A 19,928-nucleotide genomic window follows, 5' to 3' on the forward strand; every position below is an offset into this window, starting at 1 on the left:
GTCAGCTCAGCAACATACAGAAGAAAACGTAAACGTAAACTCGTTTAGTACTTGAAAATATGCTTAAATACACAAAGGTTGATCTTCTAGCTCTAGTAATTTGTATTCCTATCTTGTGTCAACACGTCTGCATACCTTTCAGATTGGGTCACACCTTTTGACACCTTTTCTCTGTTAATGTGACATCACTTCTCAGCCTCTCTGTAGTAAAACCAGGCTTTATGTTGCCATGGATTTACTTCGACCACAACTGGCCAGTTTATACAGTACTTTCAGTGAAAACCTGAGCGCTCGTAGCTCCTGTGAAAGCCCCGGTGGACGTAAGCGGAACTGCAGCTGCTGAGTTAAATGGCTCCTTTTCTCTCTTTTCACTTTTGATGCCTGAGCTCACACATTGCGATCATTCCAGGCGCGCTCAGTTATTTATGAGAGCAGAGCGCGCGCCTACTAGCTCATAACCCATCCAGACCTGAACGCACGCACACAAACACAGCGAGGAGATAAAACACATACAGAAGACATTAGCTGGATTACTTGGATTATTACACATGCCATTAACAGAATCCGTGTGGAATGAAAGTTTTGAAAGTTGGTAAGTTAATCGTCAATGTTCGTTTTACAGACATGATCAATAGCAGCGAACGCGTTCACTAGTGCCTTATTAATCGGCAGAAAAACGGAATATATGAGACTTTAAATGTAACACCGATTAATCCGAATCGATTTGAGGACGATCTGTTGTTGTTGAGTAAAAGTTAGACGAAATTGTGTGATGCTTGTGGCGTTTAATTAGCTGGGGACGAGTTTTAGGAATAATGAAAATTTCCCATTGAGCATCTGTAAGCGCGCTGCTTATAGGTTAGGGATGAACACTTCTGTGTGTGTGTGTTTGAATAGTTGTTGGTAAAATGGAATGTGTTGTTTTGGTTTTATTTTGGAATTTTATAATTTATTTATTTATTTTTGTAATTATTTTATGTTCTTTTAATTTATATAGCTGTTTACATTATTTATTATTATTATCATTGTTCATTTTAACTATATGGTACAAAGTGGATATGCATGACCTGTCCCTATCATTGGTGCAAGTTAATATAGTTGGTTTTGTCATTAAATATTTGCTTATTATTTGATTTAAGCAACACTAGTTAAAACATATGTTACCAAATGAAGCTCGTTATGTGACAACATTTTAGAGTGTAAAGTTGTCTTAGATTTATTTTATCTTTATCTTATTTTTATCTTTTTATACTGTTGCTTAATATGTCTGTGACACTTTCTCTAAACTGATGATAATAGTTTAAAATAATAAAATAATAGAGCACTTAAACAATAGGCTAGTTAAAAAAATACAGCACTTAAACCTTATTTATTTATTTATTTATTTATTTCAAATAACTACTGACTATTGAAAAATCATAATCTTCTCTTGGATCGGTCTCTTGCCCTCCAGGTCCAGTTCAGATCATAAATACTCATCTCCATCAAATAAAATGAGAGGTGAAGAAGCGTCTGGTACTGTCCTGCACAGACTAATCCAAGAGCAGCTTCGCTATGGAAACCCCACAGATGCCCACACACTCCTGGCCATCCAGCAGCAGGCCCTGCGGCGAGGAGGAGGTGTTGGAGGTGGCAGCAGAGGGACTGGGTCTTCACAGTCTTCATCTGAGAGCCTCAGCCAAGAGGAGCCCCAGTCTCTTCAGCTCTCTGCCCGCCAAGAACCCCAGGGTCAAGAGCACCAGGTCGACTACCAGCACTCTGAGAACTACACAACATACCCACACCACGGCGAGGAGCTGCCCACCTATGAACAAGCCAAGGCCCAGTCTCAGTATTTGGCCTCCCAGTGGTGCCAGCTGAACAGGGGCTGCTCACTGCAGGATAGTGAAACCATCCCGAAGCCCTGTGAGGAGGAAGACAGCTGGGACCCGAAGCGAGGCCACGTACGGTCACTCAGTGAGCGGCTTCTGCAGTTTTCAGGAGAGCGCAGTAAAATGCCTGCAACATGTTCTGCCAGTTATCCTCAGATCCATGGATATCATGCAAACCAGCACTTACAATATAGCCAGCAAGGACTGGAATACAATAGGCAGGTTCCTTATACCGAGTACCCCTTTCCTGCACAACAAGCAGCGGAGTATGAACATTACTACAAAGCACCACCAGCATTTCATTCCCAGCACAACAGGTAGAGAAGACTATAACAACTGCAAAATGTACACTTAACCACAGCTGACATTCGATTTGGTAACATAGTATATGCATTTCCTCCAGTTCTGACGTACTTTATAAGATGTGTCATTATGACTAATAGTCTGTTGGCTGATGCTATGGCTGAGTATGCAATATGGGACATGTTGATGTAGTTTGTCATCAAACCATACTAACATACTAAGATGAACAGAATCCCACAGTTTAGTTTTTTAACTAACATCATGATTTTTACCTTGTGCCACTGCAGACTTCAAACACCAGAGGTTTGCCATAGACTCTCCACATCTCCCCCTGCTGGCAGGGAAGTCACGGCTTGCAGTCGCAGTCAACTGGAAATGCTCATGAAAGAGAATAAAAGACTGAAACAGGAGCTAGAGGGACACACTGAGAAGGCCCTCAGAATTCAGAAGGTAAAAGCACATGACACTGAAATTTACTTTTGGTGAAAAAAAATTGTGGTAAATAACTTAACAAAATGAGTTTTTTTGGGCAAGAAATTCTCGTTCTGTTCTATGTGTATTTTGTAGTTTTCATTTGACTTTGGCTAAATTCCAAAAGGCAATGTAGTGTTTTCAATGGATTACATCAGTGCAGTTAAGCTGTTGCTCACTCTGAAAGAATTATAATTACACAGGTTTGAGCACTTACCCATCAGGACACTGCCTTGTGTAAACATGACGGGGTTGATGGAGTCATGGTTAATGCTATCCTGGTCTTTCCACTCCTTAAACACCTTCTCTGTTCTGAGCTCTCAAGGAGCGGTTACATTTACCGTTGCTTGATGAAATTTCGTGAATGAGGGAGAAAAAGTTCAGCACACAGATTTTGCTAGCTTTTCAGAAAAATGTTTATGTAATTTTGCATGCTGGCCAGCAGAAAGCAGCCTATTTTGAAAGTGACTTCTGTGACTTTATACATTTACAGTTATACATTTCTACACTATTGACAATAGACTGGACCTTTTTTGCCCATAAAATTTCACAGAAATTTCACTAATTTGACTGCACCTTTAATCATAACCAGCAACACTGATTGCTAACCATCTTTTAGTATTTGTTAGATTAACACATCCGACTTGCAATTTAATTGTCTTTTATTTTTCCCCCAGCTAGAACAAGAGATCCAAAGGATCTCAGAGGCCTACGACACTCTGATGAAGGGCTGCGCTAAAAGAGAAACTCTAGAGCAAGTGCTAAGAAACAAGCTGATGGCTGAGATCAAGAGGCTACAGCATTCAAGCATTCAAGCGGCAAAAGAAGCCGAAGATGCTGACCAGAACCAGCATGTTATTGAGAAGCTCCTTCTGCAGAGTGAGTTCATGAACACGGCCACATTAAACCTCTATACTGTTTCACATGCTCTGGATACTTCTTAATCCAGAGTTGCACTCCAAATGTGAGATCTGTTTTTCTGTTGAGTCATTTTGCTTAAAGAGGGAATGTGTTTCCAATCAGAACATTCCAATGCAGGAATTTCAGTCACATAACAGTGCCTTAGTTGATCTGAACAGTCAGAAAAGAGGATTAAATGTCAGATGTGACTTTAGCTTTGTACGAGAGAATGCCTGGGGACAGATAACCACTGCTCTTGTCTGCTTCACACTGACAATTAATGAAATGTTCTGCTCAGCGATCACTTCCTGTTTGCTAAGAGTGTGAAGAGTAGGGATGATGATGAGTTTCGCAGTGACTGATGGGAAATAAGCTCCGGGATGTGGGTCAAAGGGAGAGTGGGTCACTGCTTCTCCTTCCCTCTGCATTCCTTAAGCGCTTGCGTAAATAAGGTGCTCCGGACTTTGCGATTGAATTCCTGAGCAGGAAGTCAATGGGGAGTGGTGCTGGAGAGGGCCTGCATAAACATTCCTTCAGCTTCTTTCTCACATCCTCACGTAAATATCTATGCTTGTTATGACTGGACATATTGGATTAGTATATACTAAAAACATTTTTTGGCGGATGCTTCTATCCAAAGCAACATACTTTTCCTTCGTATGCATTTCATCAGTTCTTGCATTCGAACCTAGATACAATAGAATAGAATAGAATAGAATATACAGACCAATGGTTGCAGAACAGTGCTATTTTAGAATATTTTGAATACTATTATCTATATTATATAATAATTTAATTTCATTTTAGTAAATTTGTTGTGCTTTTGTCATTTTTATTTGATTTTGTTTTTTAATATTTCTATTTAGCTTTAATTTATTTTTACTTTATTAGTTAGTTGCCTGTACTAATCTGTATATTTTATTTAATTTAAGTTTTATTTCAATTAATGAAAACCATTTTAATAGTTTAGTTAACTATTTCAACTAAGGACTTGAATTTAGCCAGTAAAAATGGCTTAGAACTGAACCAGTACTCTACTAGATCAATACAATACACATATTATGTCTCAAAACATTAGAAATCATATTTAAATATAAAATATAAAAAAAAAAAATAGACAAGCCATATTGTGCCATCACAGCCAAAATGCCACCATCCATGCCACAATGCCATAATGGCCCATGAATGTGCCTAAACTTGGTCTGTGGGGACCACAACTTGGAATTTCTTTGGCTCTCTAAGCATGTGACCTGTTCATATCCATTTAATTTACAAACACAGATCTCAATTTTTCTATCTTTTCTGACAGATGAAGAACAGCAGCTGCAGTGTGCACATCTGGAGCAGGAGGTTCAGCATCTGAGAAATGAAGTGGAGAACCAGCAGCACAGGAGTGAGGCCCTGGAGACGGCACTGAGGTCCACGCAGACACGCAGCCAGCAGCTGTGGACGGAGCTGCAGAGGAAGAGAGCGTATGTGGAGAAGGTTGAGCGTCTGCAGGGGGCTCTAACTCAGCTGCAGACGACCTGCAAGAAAAGAGAAGGGTTGGAAACGCGCCTGAGGACACGGCTAGAGCAGGAACTGCGGAGCCTTCGAAATCAGCAGGTACTGAGACAAAACGGTGCTTTGTTTTTGTTTTAAACTGTTCAGATGTGGCATTGTATTTCAGGGCTGTTTCCTTCCAGTAAAGCTAAGAATAGCTTGAGACTTCAGATCAGGACATTGCAACAATCTTACACTTTGTTTGCTTGTTTTTGTCCACAGCGGCAGCCTCAGCCAGTCTCCGTAGCGTCCCACGTGAGTGTGTCCACGCTGCAAGAGCTTCTCCGGGAGAAAGAAGAGCGCATTCTGTCCCTGGAAGCCGACAAGACACGCTGGGAACAGAAATACTTGGAGGAGAAGACCATGAGGGAGTTTGCGATGGATGCTGCTGCCACCGCTGCAGCTCAGAGGTAAAGGAGGAGATCAGTGTCAAAATCTTCAGAGCTTATTGAGTTTTTTTAACCAATTTCTAATAGCTTTTTTCCTGAACTTCATAGAGACACAACCATCATCAACCATTCGCCCTGCCATTCCTTCATTGAGGAGCTCCCATTATCTGAGCACAAGAACCAGGAGGTAGAAAACAGGTAAAAGAGAATAAATATCAGTCGTGTTTAATTAACCATTTTGGATTTTAAGATTGTGTAGGACTCATAAGGTTAAAATGTTGTCAGGATCCGTGCCCTGTACGCCCAAATCCTGGAGAAGGACACAGTGATTAGTTTCCTGAAGCAGAAGCTGCAGAGAGAGTCAGGTGACCCCCAACTAGCTACTGCTGAGCCCTCCATCACCATCTCTCATTCAACGGTCACACACATTGCCCAGGTCAAAGGTTAGTGTCAATGCTAAGGAGCGTTCACTAGCTAAGATTTTACTAACTAAATTAGTGTCTCACTAAAATTAGCATTAGTGTTCTCTGCTAATTTATGTTTACTACTTATGATTTGGTAGCTGTTGCCTGATAAAATTACCATTAGTGTTTACTAGTTAAGCTTTTACTAGTTAAGTTATTAGGTTTTACTAGTTACTAAGCTAAGTTATAATGTGACTAACATTAGCATTAGTGTTCATTGTTAATTAGATTTTACTAGTTAAGTTGGTGTCTGACTAACATTAGTGTTCACTGCTAGTTTGCAGAACTAGTTAAGTTAGTGTCTGATAAGCATTGATGTTTACTGTTAATTAGCTTTTACTAGTTAGTGTCTGATTAACATTAGAATTAGTGTTCACTGCTAATTAACATGTAGTAAAAGTTAGTGTCTGACTAACATTAGCATTAGCGTTCACTGCTAATTGTGTTTGCTAGTTAAGCCTTTACTAGTTACTGGCTAAGCTTTTACTAGCTAAGTTATTGACTAATATTAGCATTAGTGTTCATTGTCAAATAGCTTTTATTAGTTACGTTAGTGTCTGACTAACATTAGCATTAGTGTTCACTCCTAATTAGCATTTACTACTTACGTTAGTGTCTGACTAACATTAGCAGCATTAGTTAGTTCTGAGAATGGCATGAAATTAGCTGAGAATTACTAATTACAAATTATTATGGATCTTTTTCCAGGGAAGAGTCATTCCAATGACCAGGCGACTGGTACGTCCCATTTGGCGCTCGCTCCGGAAGCATCCCCGGGACAACCTGAGAAAGTTCTGTTAGAGAAACAGACAACAGATCAAACCTCCCACACAGAGACCAGCTCTGGTGAGTCAACTTCAACTGTTTCTGCATAATATGGGATATGAGAAAGTAACTGAAAATATTACACACTTCAGTGTGTAAAAAATAAGCTAATTCAAAGACAAAAAGTCATTTGTCAAAAACTCATTTGTGATCTTTTATAAATAGGTCTACCACTGATGTCTCTCTCCTGATGTAGTCCCTCATTTTGTGATAACTGATTAATATTTGTTACTATTTTTCATAGATAACATCCAGAAAGCACCATCTGCTCTGGACCTTTTCAAGGGCCTTGATAATGTGGCGGCTGATGTAGTGGAGATCTTCATTTGATGAAGAACACTGTGACAAACTGCCTTACAAAATAAATGTAGAGGAGCTCTGGGAGAGATTAAATGACACCACATCACTATACTGTTGTGAAGCAAGAGTCCAGCTAAATAATAGTGCTGCTCAAAAATCTCATCAAAGAGGCTGAGCCTCTTAAAACTACATCTCCAGTCTGGTATGTTTTGACAGATAAGGCAGTAAACTGAATTACAGAGATTTTGGTGCTGGTGAGAATCCTACGTTTTTTTGTTTTTTACAGCCGTACCATACAGGAGGGCGGACACAAACTTCTAAATTGTCCTCACTATTGCATTGTAACTCCTCTCAGAAGACCTGTGGTAACTTCACCACATTCCAGTTCAATTGACTTTCTTCTCGAGACTGAAGCTCTTGTATGTATCTTTTCCACCCCACCTTTATTGATTGTTATAAATGGTTACATTTTTCTCATGATTTTCTATTTATGGCTGCTACGCCCTTCAGCAAAATTCTTTTACATTGCATTTCTAGGATCGGCATGCTTAATGCTGTCACGTTGTGTGAGACAAAAACATTATATAGACCTAAGAGTCCAGAAGAACTGTTAGAGAGAAAACCAATTGTATTATAATTTGCTTTCTTGTACTTTGTTTTCGAATGTGTTTGCTCTTAAATGACACATTTGCTGGTCAAGGTGTCATTTCAAAGTAAATATTAATATATATTTTGTACAATTATTTTGAGTTGTGTTTGGAATGTAATTCTGAGGAACTGATGCCAAAGAGCATTTCAGTAAAATTCATGTGTTCAAAACACATGGCCAAGGGTTGACCTCTTCTATTTAATCAATGAAAGATGTGAATGTTCTGAAACATTTCATACATTTACAATAAAGCTATTAATATATAAAAATATGTGTCTCTTGGTTTGTGAAGCCCTTGGGAAATTTCTGTTGGTTCAAGCAAGCACCATCTTCTGGATTTCAGCCCATTTCGCACATTCCAGGTTTTTTCTCGCACAGTCCGAGAAAGATGAGTAATCATAAGCGAATGCCATTGAGGGGCATTCCAGCTCTCATATTTCACCAGAGAAAACCTCACGTAATTTCCCTCAGGCTCACATTTAGCCACATTTTAGACTCCGACTTCTGAGGCATTCAGACAAACATTCTGCTTTTGAGAGAGAACAATAGATAACTCGCTCAAAGCTGACTTACCCAACATTGACTAACCTATCTGGCCTCCTATTCTACGAATACTGTTACTGACAAAGCCAACTCAATATTTCTTAGTGTAGTCGCATGCTTTGTATTATGGTATTGATGTCATACTCTGTGTTTCCAAATATAGAACAAGGCTACATATGTATTAGATGTGATGTTTAGTTTATAACTAATGGATCTTTGTGACAGTAATGAGAGGCAACTTAGACTTGCATTGCTCATGAGGAAGTTGTTTGTGGGTGATCGTACTGTAAGTCAATTGTTTACCTAGTACAAGGCACTCAACTGTGTGAAAACTGGGCAGCTCACACACATCCCACATGCGATCCTGCTAAATCTTGTGTGTGTGTTTTATTTCCTTGTTTTTAGGGCCAAATATCTGTCTATATACAGTGAGGTCCAAAAGCATGAAAATACATTGAAACTTTGGAATTCAAAATTGTATTAAAATCTGGAAATAAAGTTTTATAAAGATAAAAAAAATCTGTTTTTATTTAAGAAAATATTTGAGATTCTGCACAGACATTAAACAAACGTGGAGTTCATGCAGCTCGAGTGCTGATGTCTTTAAAGCAAAAGTGAGGCAAACCAATTACTGAGACATTATGAAATTCATTTTAATTCAATTTTTTTTTCAAACTGTTATGCTGATAGTATAATTTGTAATGAAACTATATATATCAAATAATAATAAAAAAAAGCCAAATGGAAAAATTTTCATGTGTTCTCAGGCTTTTGAATCCCATTGTATGTTAAAACCTCTCATTAAAACCTTGTAATAGAAGGTACATAAATAAACTAATTAATGTCTTAATTACAAATCTTTAATGGCATTTTCTAAAAGGGGGAATGTATAGTTTATGGTTTTAATTATACTTAATTAAACTGAAATTATAAAGTCGATGGGAAGTCCATAACATTTCAAAGACAAAAGATTGATTGATGAAGGAATCTCAGGAATTCAGGTCTCAGTTGTAACAAGAGTGAACAATGCTTGTTGTTGGAAATAACACGGCCACGTCTTACATATTTGCTACAGTAGTAATGCCTCTGATTATGACCTCCATTGTTCATTTATGCATAAATTTAAATTTTATATTTAAAGATTATCAAACAAAAACAGTATTTATCTGGTACAAGAAATATAGGATATTAGGATGGGTAGCATCAAACCAAGTTAATGTACACCAAAGACAACTAACAAAGTAAGCAAACAAACAAAAAATGCATCAAGAACAAATTAACAGTTTAACAATTTCCAACAAAAATCTAGGAAATTGGATATATGATATTTATTCAAGGAAACAGATTTTTTTTCTCCAAAATGTCTGAATGATTTCTGTCAAATTTCATTAAAAACTACCCTAACTCACAGGACAGCCTATAAAAATAAAAAAAGAGCAAAAGTTTGTCGGATAATTTAACAACATAAAGTATGATTGGCCAGTAAGGAGGGAAGGGTAAGTTAAAGGACAATTCAAATGAATCAGTGAATCATTTTTTTTTTGTTCCAGGTTGAATACCTCTAAAATACATCTGCTTTCAAATGCAGTTCTTTAAGCAAACATTCAACGTAGATCACTGTCAATAAGGATCAACATATAAGGTCAGGACCAACATATAAAAAATTATTCAGTGAGTGATAATAGATATAGTTATGGATGATCATGACTCAGTATCAGAACATTTTAAGTAGAGTGTATAAATCATAACAGCATTGCCATTTAAACTGATAATAGAAACCAGGGGGAATAGCACTCCATCACGTGGGAGAGTTCATGACCCTCGTCTATATACACTGACAATGTTCACATTTGCTTTCAATATTTGCAATAAACCATCTTTAACCAAATAACATTTTAACAGGCAAACATGATGACGACACTGTGGCACTGGATCTTCATACCAACACAAGAACAAACTTGGATCCAGGTGAGCTTATGTAAGCTGAGAAAATCCTCTTGGTTGGAATGAAAAGGTTTAGCATTTTTATGGCAGTTACAGCCTGTATGGGAACCAGGAAACATGCGATACACTGCAATTCATCTTGTTTATAAGCACAGTGGAGACCTTTTCCTCCTCACAGAGAGAAAGGCTGCCAACATTCTTTTGACTTTTGAGAAGCACTTGACATTTTTACCCTTGGATTTCTTCCTCAACATGAATAAAATGGAGGGCCGTGGAGCATTTGAAGGTCAAAGGGCACATTCCTAAAGCTTGAAATGAGGAACGGCAGCAAATATGAATTTTTCTATCTGTTTGAGTGAGGGTGAATTAAAGCGGTCATTGGTGTTTGTTGAAAAACAACATCAGTTTAGATGTTAGATGAATTCTGGGTCAGCACAATCAGCCAAGAACCAAACAATTCTGAATACAGGATTGATTTTCAAATGAATCCAGCATGAATGAGGTCAGCTTTATAAACTAAAAAATGCCCTGTTTATTGTCTGGCACATGTTGGTTGGATGTGCTGTGCTCTCAGAGAGTAGATTGATTACTTCAGCCGCACACATTTCCAGCATTGATTGATGACTGGATGGAATAACCTTCAATTTGGACTCTCTCTGAATGATAGATCTGAATCATGCTGCAAGGGGAATAAATTAAAGCAAACTTGCCTTCATATTTTTAAACTATACCACAATCCAAACCATACCTCATGACTGCAATAGTGCAAGTGCAATGATGAAGAGCAGTAAAACCACAAGGAGCCACACATACCCCATCCATGACTAATTCTTTACCATCATGCATTTTAATGGTTAGGAATGGCAGCATTTCAAATGCTAGTCATGTGCATGACTGCATTTTTCAGAGCTGCTGTTTGAAAGTCTCAGCACTTGGCCATGATTGCCTTTGCTGGGCTCTTTATTTAGAGGAATGCATTAAAGGGGTCACATGATGCGATTTCAAGTTTTCCTTTCTCTTTGGAGTGTTGCAAGCTGTTTGAGAATAGATAAGATCCCTAAAGTTGCAAAGACTAAAGTCTCAAACCCAAAGAGATATTCTTTATAAAAGTTAAGACTGGTCCACGCCCTCCTAAAACGCCTCATTTAAACACGCCCCCACATGTCTACGTCACGTTGTGGGAAGATTTGCATAACGCCGCCCAAATGTTTACACAAAGAAAGAAGGTGCAACTTCATTGTTGCTGCCGCCGCACCATGTTGTGAAGACTGTGTTTCGTTGCGAAAGCGAAAATACTTTGTTTGGCCTTCCAAAAGAAGACACGACTAGAAATCAGTGGTTAAGTTGTATTTACAACACTTTTCCAGAACAGTTCAACCCAAATATTCAGATGTGTGTGAATTGTAATTTCTCCGGTCACAAATGCAACGCATAAAAAGACAGTATCTAAGTCATTAATCCGTAATTATGTCCCCACTGGATGCAACAAATGCCTCGTTTATAATGGGTTTCAATGTTTTTGACTCATTGCACCGGGACACGGCGTCACAGTATGGTAAGGGGTGTAACATTTTCGTCACACGCTTGAGGTATTCGGCCAATCACAACGCACTGGATAGCTGGCCAATCAGAGCACACCTCGCTTTTCAGACCGATGAGCTTTGTAAAAATCGTTTCAGAAAGGCGGGGCATAGAGGAGAAACAATGTACAGTATGTGGAAAATAATGTGTTTTTTGAACCTTAAACCGCATAAACACATTTCATTACACCAAATACACAAAATAATGTTCTTTTTAGCAACATCATATGAGCCCTTTAAAGCATTCCTGATCAATTAATTGGCATGAGTAATGTGACAGTTCAGAACACAATGGAACGCTTTCCAAAAAAAACTGCCTGTGAGAGTCTCAAAACAATACAGATTGAGTCCACAGATTGAGTTGCAAGGGGGTGATACGGTGCTATGAAAAAAAATATTTTACAAAATGTAGGGTTGTCAAAGTTAAAAAATGAATGCAAGCCATCAACTAAATACATTTAGTTCAATAATTAAAAATAAGTTTCATGTATTAAGCAGCAATTATTAAGCAGCACAACTGTTTTCAACATTGATAATAATAATAATAAATGTTTCTTGATCGTCAAATAAGCATATTAGAATGATTTCTGAAGGATCATGTGATACTGAAGACTGAAGTAATGGCTGCTGAAAATTCAGGAATAAATTACATTTTAAAATATATTAAAATAGAAAACAGATTTTTTTCCCAGTCATCTCAATGGCAAAAAGTGTCCCCAATTCACCTTAATTTACCCCTACTAACTGCCTACTTACTTTTCCAAGTAATATTTCAATAATTTGTTTTTGTTCTGTAAATCCTTTATAGGTTTACAAGAAGGTCTGTTGACTGATACAATTGCTCCATTACTGCTCAAAGACAGCAGTGCTTGTAATAAAAATTAAAAAAAAAAAAAAAAACAGCATCTTATGGTTTCAACAGTAAAATAGCTCCAGACTGAAGGTTTCAGATGTCAGCCTGGGTTAGTAAGGCTCCATGACGTTGTGGTATCAAGAACATGTTTCTAATAACATGAGGCTCATGTCGGTAAGACAAAATGAGGCTCAGGGCTGAAGAGAAGTGGATACATTTCACGTTTTAGGCATGACATGAATAAAATGGCCTTTTGAGCCCCCCACAGTGAAGTGTTGTGTTTCTGACTTCTCCCTCTCCTACCCAGGGTCCTGTGTTATTATTCGGTAATAGTGAGCACATGGCAAAGTGTGCATCAGGGCCAAAAAGTGTGCTCTACACTCGATTACCATGATTGCTGTGGAGCATTCATGCTGGATTTTCCAGTTTTAGCACAAGGCTTTCTTTCAGTTTCATGGAATGGCTGAATTGCTGGTCAAGAGGCCAGGGGTTGAGAGAGGCAGGCTGGGATATTTTTGGTTTAGTGGAAGAATTAAACAGCAAGAGAGGCTGTGAAAATCCGAAAAGTCCTAAAAGAAAATCCCAATTTTTCTGTGGATTTGGACATCTGCAGTAGTAAATAAAATTATTTAAGAAATACAAATGTACACTACCGTTCAAAAGAAATGCATGCTTTAATTTAGTAAGGATGCTTTAAAATGATGAACAGTGACAGTGAAAACATTTATAACATTACAAGAGACATTGATAACAATAATAAATGTTTCTTGAGTACCAAATCAGCATGTTAGAATGATATCTGAAGGATCATATGACAAGTAATGACTGCTAAAAATTCAGCTTTGCCATCACAGTAATAAATTACATTTTAAAATATAGTAAAACAGAAAAGTTATTTCAAATGACCCGAATAATAATATTTTACGTTTTTTTTTTTTTTTTACTTTTTTAGTTTTTTGATTTTTAAACATTTTAAAAATCTTACCAACCCCAAACTTTTTGAGCAGTAGTGTATATTATACAGTAATGTGTGTGTGTGTATATATATATATATATATATATATATATGTGTGTGTGTGTGTGTGTGCACTATATATTACAGTTTAGGACATCAAAATTCAAATATATCATATCAGTATTCAGTAACACAATCTATGTATAATTATTATGAGCTAAATGAGTGCAATAAATGAAATTAGTGCAATTTAAATTGTGGAATATTATTATTGATGACAAATTGTTCAACTAGTCATCATTCGTTAATTAAAATTTAAATTAAGAGTCATATTGATTTTTACATTTTATTGTTAAATATGATTGTTCCATCAAAGCAGTGTTAGATAGATTAGAATAAAACTGTAAAAATACTGCCACCTAGTGTAACATTGCAATGCAAAGTCAATAAGAAGGTGGACTATTGAAATAAAAATAAATACTCAAGCCTATAAATTTATTTAAAATATATATGCACATAGAAGAAGCAACAAGCAAAAACATTATGATTTCCCTGACAGATCTATACTAGTTACTGTTACATATTAAAATGTGATGAATTTAATGATTATTAAATGTAATTTTTTACTTATGCAATTCTCCAAACATTACATGAACAAATTCATAGTACAATCATTATGGTAAAGATCTAAAAAAGAAATGCCACAAAAACAATTGTACTACATGTTGATCCTCTTTGATTTCCGCACCCTTGGTATCTCATTCAGATACATGTCCTTGTAAGAGGACAGGAGATCACTTATTCTATAACCCTGCAAGACAAACAGTCAGAGGATATTAACATATGCACAGGTGACACTTGCTATAGGTGTGTGTGTGTGCTATATTTACCACAGAGGTCTCACAGAGCAGAGTGTTGCCCTGCACCAGGTTGCCAATGGTCAAGTGAAAATAGGTGTTTCCACTAGACCAGGAAGTGATCTTACTGAATGGATGCATCACAAGCACCTCCTGCAGGCAAGCCAGCCAAAACACTTGTTAACTTCACAAACTAGATAATGCTGAGTTGGGCTGTACATTATAGTTGTATTATGTATTATACAGACAGATTTGTACCTTTGCCTTAGGGTTGATGATACTAACTCCTTGCTTACTGATTGATAGCGTAATAACACTGGGGTAACGCTTCTCTGAGGTTTGCTGTGAGAAAAAGGACAGAGTCAAGAAGACAACCCCCCTTCTTAGCAATTAGGGTTTCCTTTCTAACGGTCACTCCCGTTGCGTTAACACACTATGGGGAAACTCCTGTTTAATCTGATACTGAAGCCTGATTTGATCACATTTGTGTAGCTGCACGAACCAATGGCACTTCAACCCACCAAAAGGGGTGGAGCTGACTGCTATATAAGTCGTCTCTGAGTACCATTTCATCAGAATTTTTCTCCTTCAGCGACGAAGATCATCACCTTGCTGGACTCAAGGAGCAAGAAGCCGAAGCAAGAGGCACACCATGCTGCTCGCCACTGTGAGAAGAAGCCCCAGCAGCAGAAGGTCACTAAAAGCCATGATGCAGATGGGCAAGGTGAGCAGTCTGGACACCGCCAACGCAGAGACTGCGCTCACCGGAACAGAATGCTCTCACTGAGAGCATGAGTCTCGCCCTTCTCCACTCGCGGATTGTCTTCTTCAATGAAGGCAGCCCTGCTCTTCCATTTCTCCCCTCTCAGCTAGCTCGGAGAAAGAAACAGTGGAGTCACGGGGCTGAGCAACCGGGCTTGAGTGATTTCACTCCGGCACAGGTCTCTCGTACTCTCCCCACTGCACTTTGATCCGCCAGTGTGTTTTACATGTGAGGATCATTGCCCCTCATCTACAACGAGCGGTTTGATCTTTTTAGGTGGATCAGAGGAGAATGCTGTCACTGATGATTCCATATCACTGACAGCTTCAGATTTGGATGCGCCTGGGCCAGGCCCATGCTGAGGCTGCGCTCAGTGAGGCAGACTGCTCTCACTGCGAGAGCATGAGTCTTGCGCAGCACTTTGATCTGCCGGTGGGTTTACAGGTGAGAATCAGCGCCCCTCGTCTACGAGTGGTTTGAATGCTGTCACTGATGATTCTACATCTCTGACAGCTTCATATTTGTAGGATTGGGCATTCCCCCGAAGAGGATCCTGACACCCTTCTCCCCAATGAGTTATTACGAGCTGGCGGAGAGCAAACCGATTCACATTCTCACCAGGCTATGGAGAATCTCGGTTTAGAATGGTCGGCTCCGGAAGAGCCTGCCCACAGCCGTGTAGACGAATGATGCCCGCTGGGTTGTTGTCAACGAATCTCCCACTAGAGACTGGTGCCGTTTTTTCCCAGAAGTTGAACCAGAAGTTGAAGTAAGAGGGTATGGCAAGCTCCCACTAGAGAAGAGGTGGTCACTGCACACCTCTACTTACCATCTGCCTGGCAGATTTGCAAGCACTTTACTGCAGCTCAGAAGTCGTCGCAAGGGGTGGGCGATATAGGCTCAAAATTATATCACGATATTTCAAGAATATTTGCGATAATGATATTTATGACATATAAAAAAATATGGAACAATGTTTTATTGGTGATTGCAGTTGGCAGGCAGCAGCATTTATTAGCGCAAACAAAATAAAGGGAATTTTCCATCCTTTTCCAATGAGCTACTGTCATCGATGACAGACTACCTAATTCGAAGTGCAAATCTATTGTCATAAATGGCAGCAGCAGCTATGTGTTTTCGACTTGAATGCTTGTGTTTACACCAGCCACACCGTGGTACGTTCCAGAAGCGGCTCTCTGCGTCGCTTCACTAAAGATGGGCGCCTCACCTATTTTTGACATTAAGAGTGTGCGCTCAAATATGCTCTAGAAATGCTCTTGCGATACTTTAATGTCATACACCGATCAGTCTGCGCAGCGCTGCTTCAAGTCGAACACACCTATTGGGTTTGTGGTGTTGTTGTTGTGCATGCTAGGGAATGTAAATGCGTCATATGTCATTGCGTCGCTATATCATTGATATCGCTATATGACGCGATATGATTTTTTATCATGTAAAAATGTATACCGGTATTATCGTGGATGGTGGATATGGCACACCCCTAGTCGCAAGTCATTCGCCACTTCCTGCCTCTGTGCTTCAGCCCTGTAGAATGAGGCTACTCACTTCAGTTCGCTCGCAAACCACCTCGTTTCAGAGGCATTATTCAAACTTCGGAACAGGACAACAATGCTAAAGTTCTCCAGTCTGAAGTGCAAACTCTGCTTGCAAAAGGAGCCGTGAAAATGGTTCCTCTAGCGAACAGTGAGTCAGACTTTTACAGCTGCTACTTCCTCGTTCCAAGGAAAATGGCAGGCCCAGGCATCTGAACCGTGCACTTTTAAATCGCCCATTCAAGATGCTGACTTGGAAGCAGATCCTAGCGCAAATATGCCCAGGGGACTGTTTTTTATTAGTGGATCTGAAAGATGCGCACTTTCACATCCAGATAGCCCCTCATCACAGACCGCTCTTGAGAATATACACTCCTACTATTCAGACTGCCTCTGGCCCTATGCACGTTACGAAGTGCACGGACGTAGCTCTTTCCCCTCTGAGACAGATGGGAATCCACATTATGATTTACCTAGGCAATTGGCTGGCCAGATCGGAACAGGGACCCATCGCTCACAGGTCACTGCTGCTCAGCCACCTGTAGCGGCATGGGCTGAAAATTAATTTAGCCAAGACCTCTCTGTCTCCCAGCCAGTGAGTGGTCTTCATGGGGACAGTTATCGATTCTGCCAAGATGTGGGCATGGATTACACTGGAATGCTCCCTGATAATTCAGCAGCTAGAGGCGTCATTCAGACTCGGGACTTCATGTCCCCTCAGGGCTTTTCAGAGGATGCTTTCATCTCAGGGTAACCCACAGCTGCATCAGAGCTGTGGCCCCTTGGAAAACCCCTTGCCTGTTTCAATCAGGCATTCCATTAGGACTGACCTCCAGAAGGAAGAGGGTCACGACAGATGCCTACAACTCGAGTTGGGGAGCTTTGTATGAGGGCAGACCGGCGTTCGCTCCTGGTAAAACCTGGAGCAACGCTTACACATCAACTGCCTTGAGATGATGGCATTATTTTCTAGCCCTAAAAACCTTCCTGCCGGCCTTAAAGGGGCACCACATCCTGGTCTGTTCGGACAACTTTATAAATCAGCGAGGCAGTCTCAGGTCACGCTCCCTTCACAGGTTGGCTCAATTCCTCCTTTTATAGGCACAGGCAAACTCCTCTCATGAAGAGCAGTTCATGTGCTGGGTAGACTGAACCAGGGAGCAGACATGCCATCCAGGGGCAATGTAGCTACAGGAGAATGGAGACTAAATAAACAAATGGTTCAAATGATCTGGTCTATCTTCAGGAGGGCAGAGGTGGACCTCTTTGCCTCAGAAGACAACTTTCACTGCCCAATTTACTTTCAAAGCAGCGAGATGCCCTAGCCCACAATTGGCCCAGCACTCGCCTGTATGCCTTCCCCCAGCTGCCCTGCTTCCTCAGGTCATCAGACGGGTCAGGGAAGTCAGATGTTCGGTCCTCCTGGTGGCCCCACTTTGGAGGAATCAGACATGATTCCCCAAGTTGATTCAGCTGTTATCAGCAGCCCCCTGGCTGATACCACTGAGGACGGACCTCCTCTCCCAAACGAGGAGCATGAATTGACATCCCCAACTAAAGATGTGGAGCCTTCATGTTTGGCCCCTCGACAGGAGTCTTTACAGCTCCACGAGAGTGTGAATAATACCATTTTGGAAGATAGAGTCCCGTCTACAAGACGCCTCTACGCCCTTAAATGGTCAGTCTTTTCTGACTGGTGTGCAGCACGGAACGAGGACCCATCCTCTTGTGATGCGTCTCATGTGTTGATCTTTTTACAAGAGTTACTGGACACGCTCAAATTATATGTGGCAGCCATCACGGCGAATCATTCTATCGTGGCTGGCCAGTCAATTGGCAGCAACGATCTTGTCGTTAAGTTTCTGAGGGGAGCTCTGAGATTGAATCCGCCTCGTCCTCATACTGTGCCTACTTGGGACTTATCTATAGTCTTCAGGGCCCTATGGGTCCCTCCCTTCGACCCGCTCCAGTCAGCCGACTTGCCGCAACTGTTGCTTAAGACCGCCCTCCTTTTGTTAGCGTCAGTCAAGCGAGTGGGTGACCTGCAGGCACTGTCAGTCAGTGCTTCATGTCTGAGTTTGTGCCTAACCACTGTAGAGTCATCCTCTTCACTCTGTTCAGAGCACAAGTCATTACCCTTCTAGCTCTTACCAATTCAGAGGATGAGTAGGCTCTTAATCCACTCTGCCAGGTTTGGGCCCTTAGAGTGTATGTTGATTTCAATTGGTGATATCTGTGCAGCTGCCGGCTAGTCGTCACATCTACCTTCACCAGATTTTATAACTTGGACATCCCTTCCCTGCATGCATGGATTTTGTCCACTTAAGTTTACCTAATCCCCTTTGTAAGTGGAGAAGGTTTTTGTTATGTGTTATCGCAACGGGAGAGACCGTTTGAAAGGGAATGCTCTGGTTACTTATGCAACCTCGGTTCCCTGAGATAAGGGAATTAGAGTTGTGTAGGCTGCCATGCTATAAAGCTGCACGTGAGTCGATGACTGTCGCTTCAGTCAAAAGATTCTGATGAAATGGCGCTCAGAGCCGACTTGTATAGCAGTCGGCTCCACCCCTTTGGCCGGGTTGAAGCACCATTAGTTCGTGCAGCTACACAAACGTGATCAAATCAGGCTTCAGTATCAGAGTAAACAGGAGTTTCCTCATAACATGTTAACGCAACGCTCGTTCCTTTATCTCAGTGAACCAAGGCTACGTAAGTAACAAGAGCGTTATTTTTAGTGTTGCCCTGGTTACCTTTACTTCGAAGAAAACACATCCAAAGGTAGGCCACTGTGAGATCGTCTTCAGGAACTGGAGTTTGGCTTCATCTACAGTTATGCCTGCCTGTTTGTTGTATGCGTTGATGATGTGCTGCAAACCCAAGACCAAAATGATTCTGTCATTCATTGTGATGTTAGGGCCAGGGGTTACTAAAATATATTAATCCTAAATAATGCCTTTTACATTCTGAAGAAAAGCCTCTTATGTTCACCAAGGCTGCATTTAAAGGGGTCATATGATGCTGCTAAAAAGAACATTATTTTTTGTATTTGGTGTAATGAAATGTGTTTATGCGGTTTAAGGTTCAAAAAACATTATTGTTTCTCCTCTATGCCCCGCCTTTCTGAAACGCGTCGATTTTTACAAAGCTCATCAGTCTGAAAAAGCGA

The 19,928-nt window shown here is 40.1% G+C and overlaps 2 protein-coding genes across 3 annotated transcripts in view; one reads left to right on the top strand and one right to left on the bottom strand.

The window, feature by feature from the left end:
* Positions 1-441: 441 nt before the first annotated feature.
* LOC107691578 (angiomotin-like 2a) lies at positions 442-8,446 on the top strand. 2 transcript variants are annotated; one of them, XR_001634551.1, is made up of 11 exons: positions 442-592; positions 1,454-2,188; positions 2,462-2,624; positions 3,323-3,524; positions 4,855-5,150; positions 5,310-5,497; positions 5,585-5,674; positions 5,762-5,919; positions 6,649-6,786; positions 7,010-7,267; positions 7,352-8,446. XR_001634551.1 is itself a non-coding variant. In XM_016490240.1 (10 exons), the coding sequence occupies exons 1-10, from the start codon at positions 549-551 to the stop codon at positions 7,093-7,095; spliced, it is 2,100 nt and encodes a 699-aa protein (XP_016345726.1). In that variant the 5' UTR covers positions 442-548; the 3' UTR covers positions 7,096-7,356. The 2 variants fall into 2 exon arrangements, 1 of the variants encoding a protein (XP_016345726.1); XM_016490240.1 differs by having other exon boundaries at positions 7,010-7,356.
* Positions 8,447-14,145: 5,699 nt separating this feature from the next.
* LOC107691586 (unconventional myosin-VIIa-like) overlaps positions 14,146-19,928 on the bottom strand; it is a 36,758-nt gene continuing 30,975 nt past the window's right edge. Inside the window, exons 45-48 of the mRNA XM_016490255.1 lie at positions 19,519-19,629; positions 14,705-14,788; positions 14,480-14,599; positions 14,146-14,400 (exon numbers count right to left, since the gene is read on the bottom strand). Coding sequence (XP_016345741.1) covers positions 14,308-14,400; positions 14,480-14,599; positions 14,705-14,788; positions 19,519-19,629 — 408 coding nt within the window. The 3' untranslated portion in view covers positions 14,146-14,307. The remainder of the gene's footprint in view (positions 14,401-14,479; positions 14,600-14,704; positions 14,789-19,518; positions 19,630-19,928) is intronic.

The sequence above is a fragment of the Sinocyclocheilus anshuiensis genome, unplaced genomic scaffold, assembly GCF_001515605.1.
Source record: "Sinocyclocheilus anshuiensis isolate Anshui unplaced genomic scaffold, SAMN03320099.WGS_v1.1 scaffold842, whole genome shotgun sequence".
Classification (NCBI taxonomy): domain Eukaryota; kingdom Metazoa; phylum Chordata; class Actinopteri; order Cypriniformes; family Cyprinidae; genus Sinocyclocheilus; species Sinocyclocheilus anshuiensis.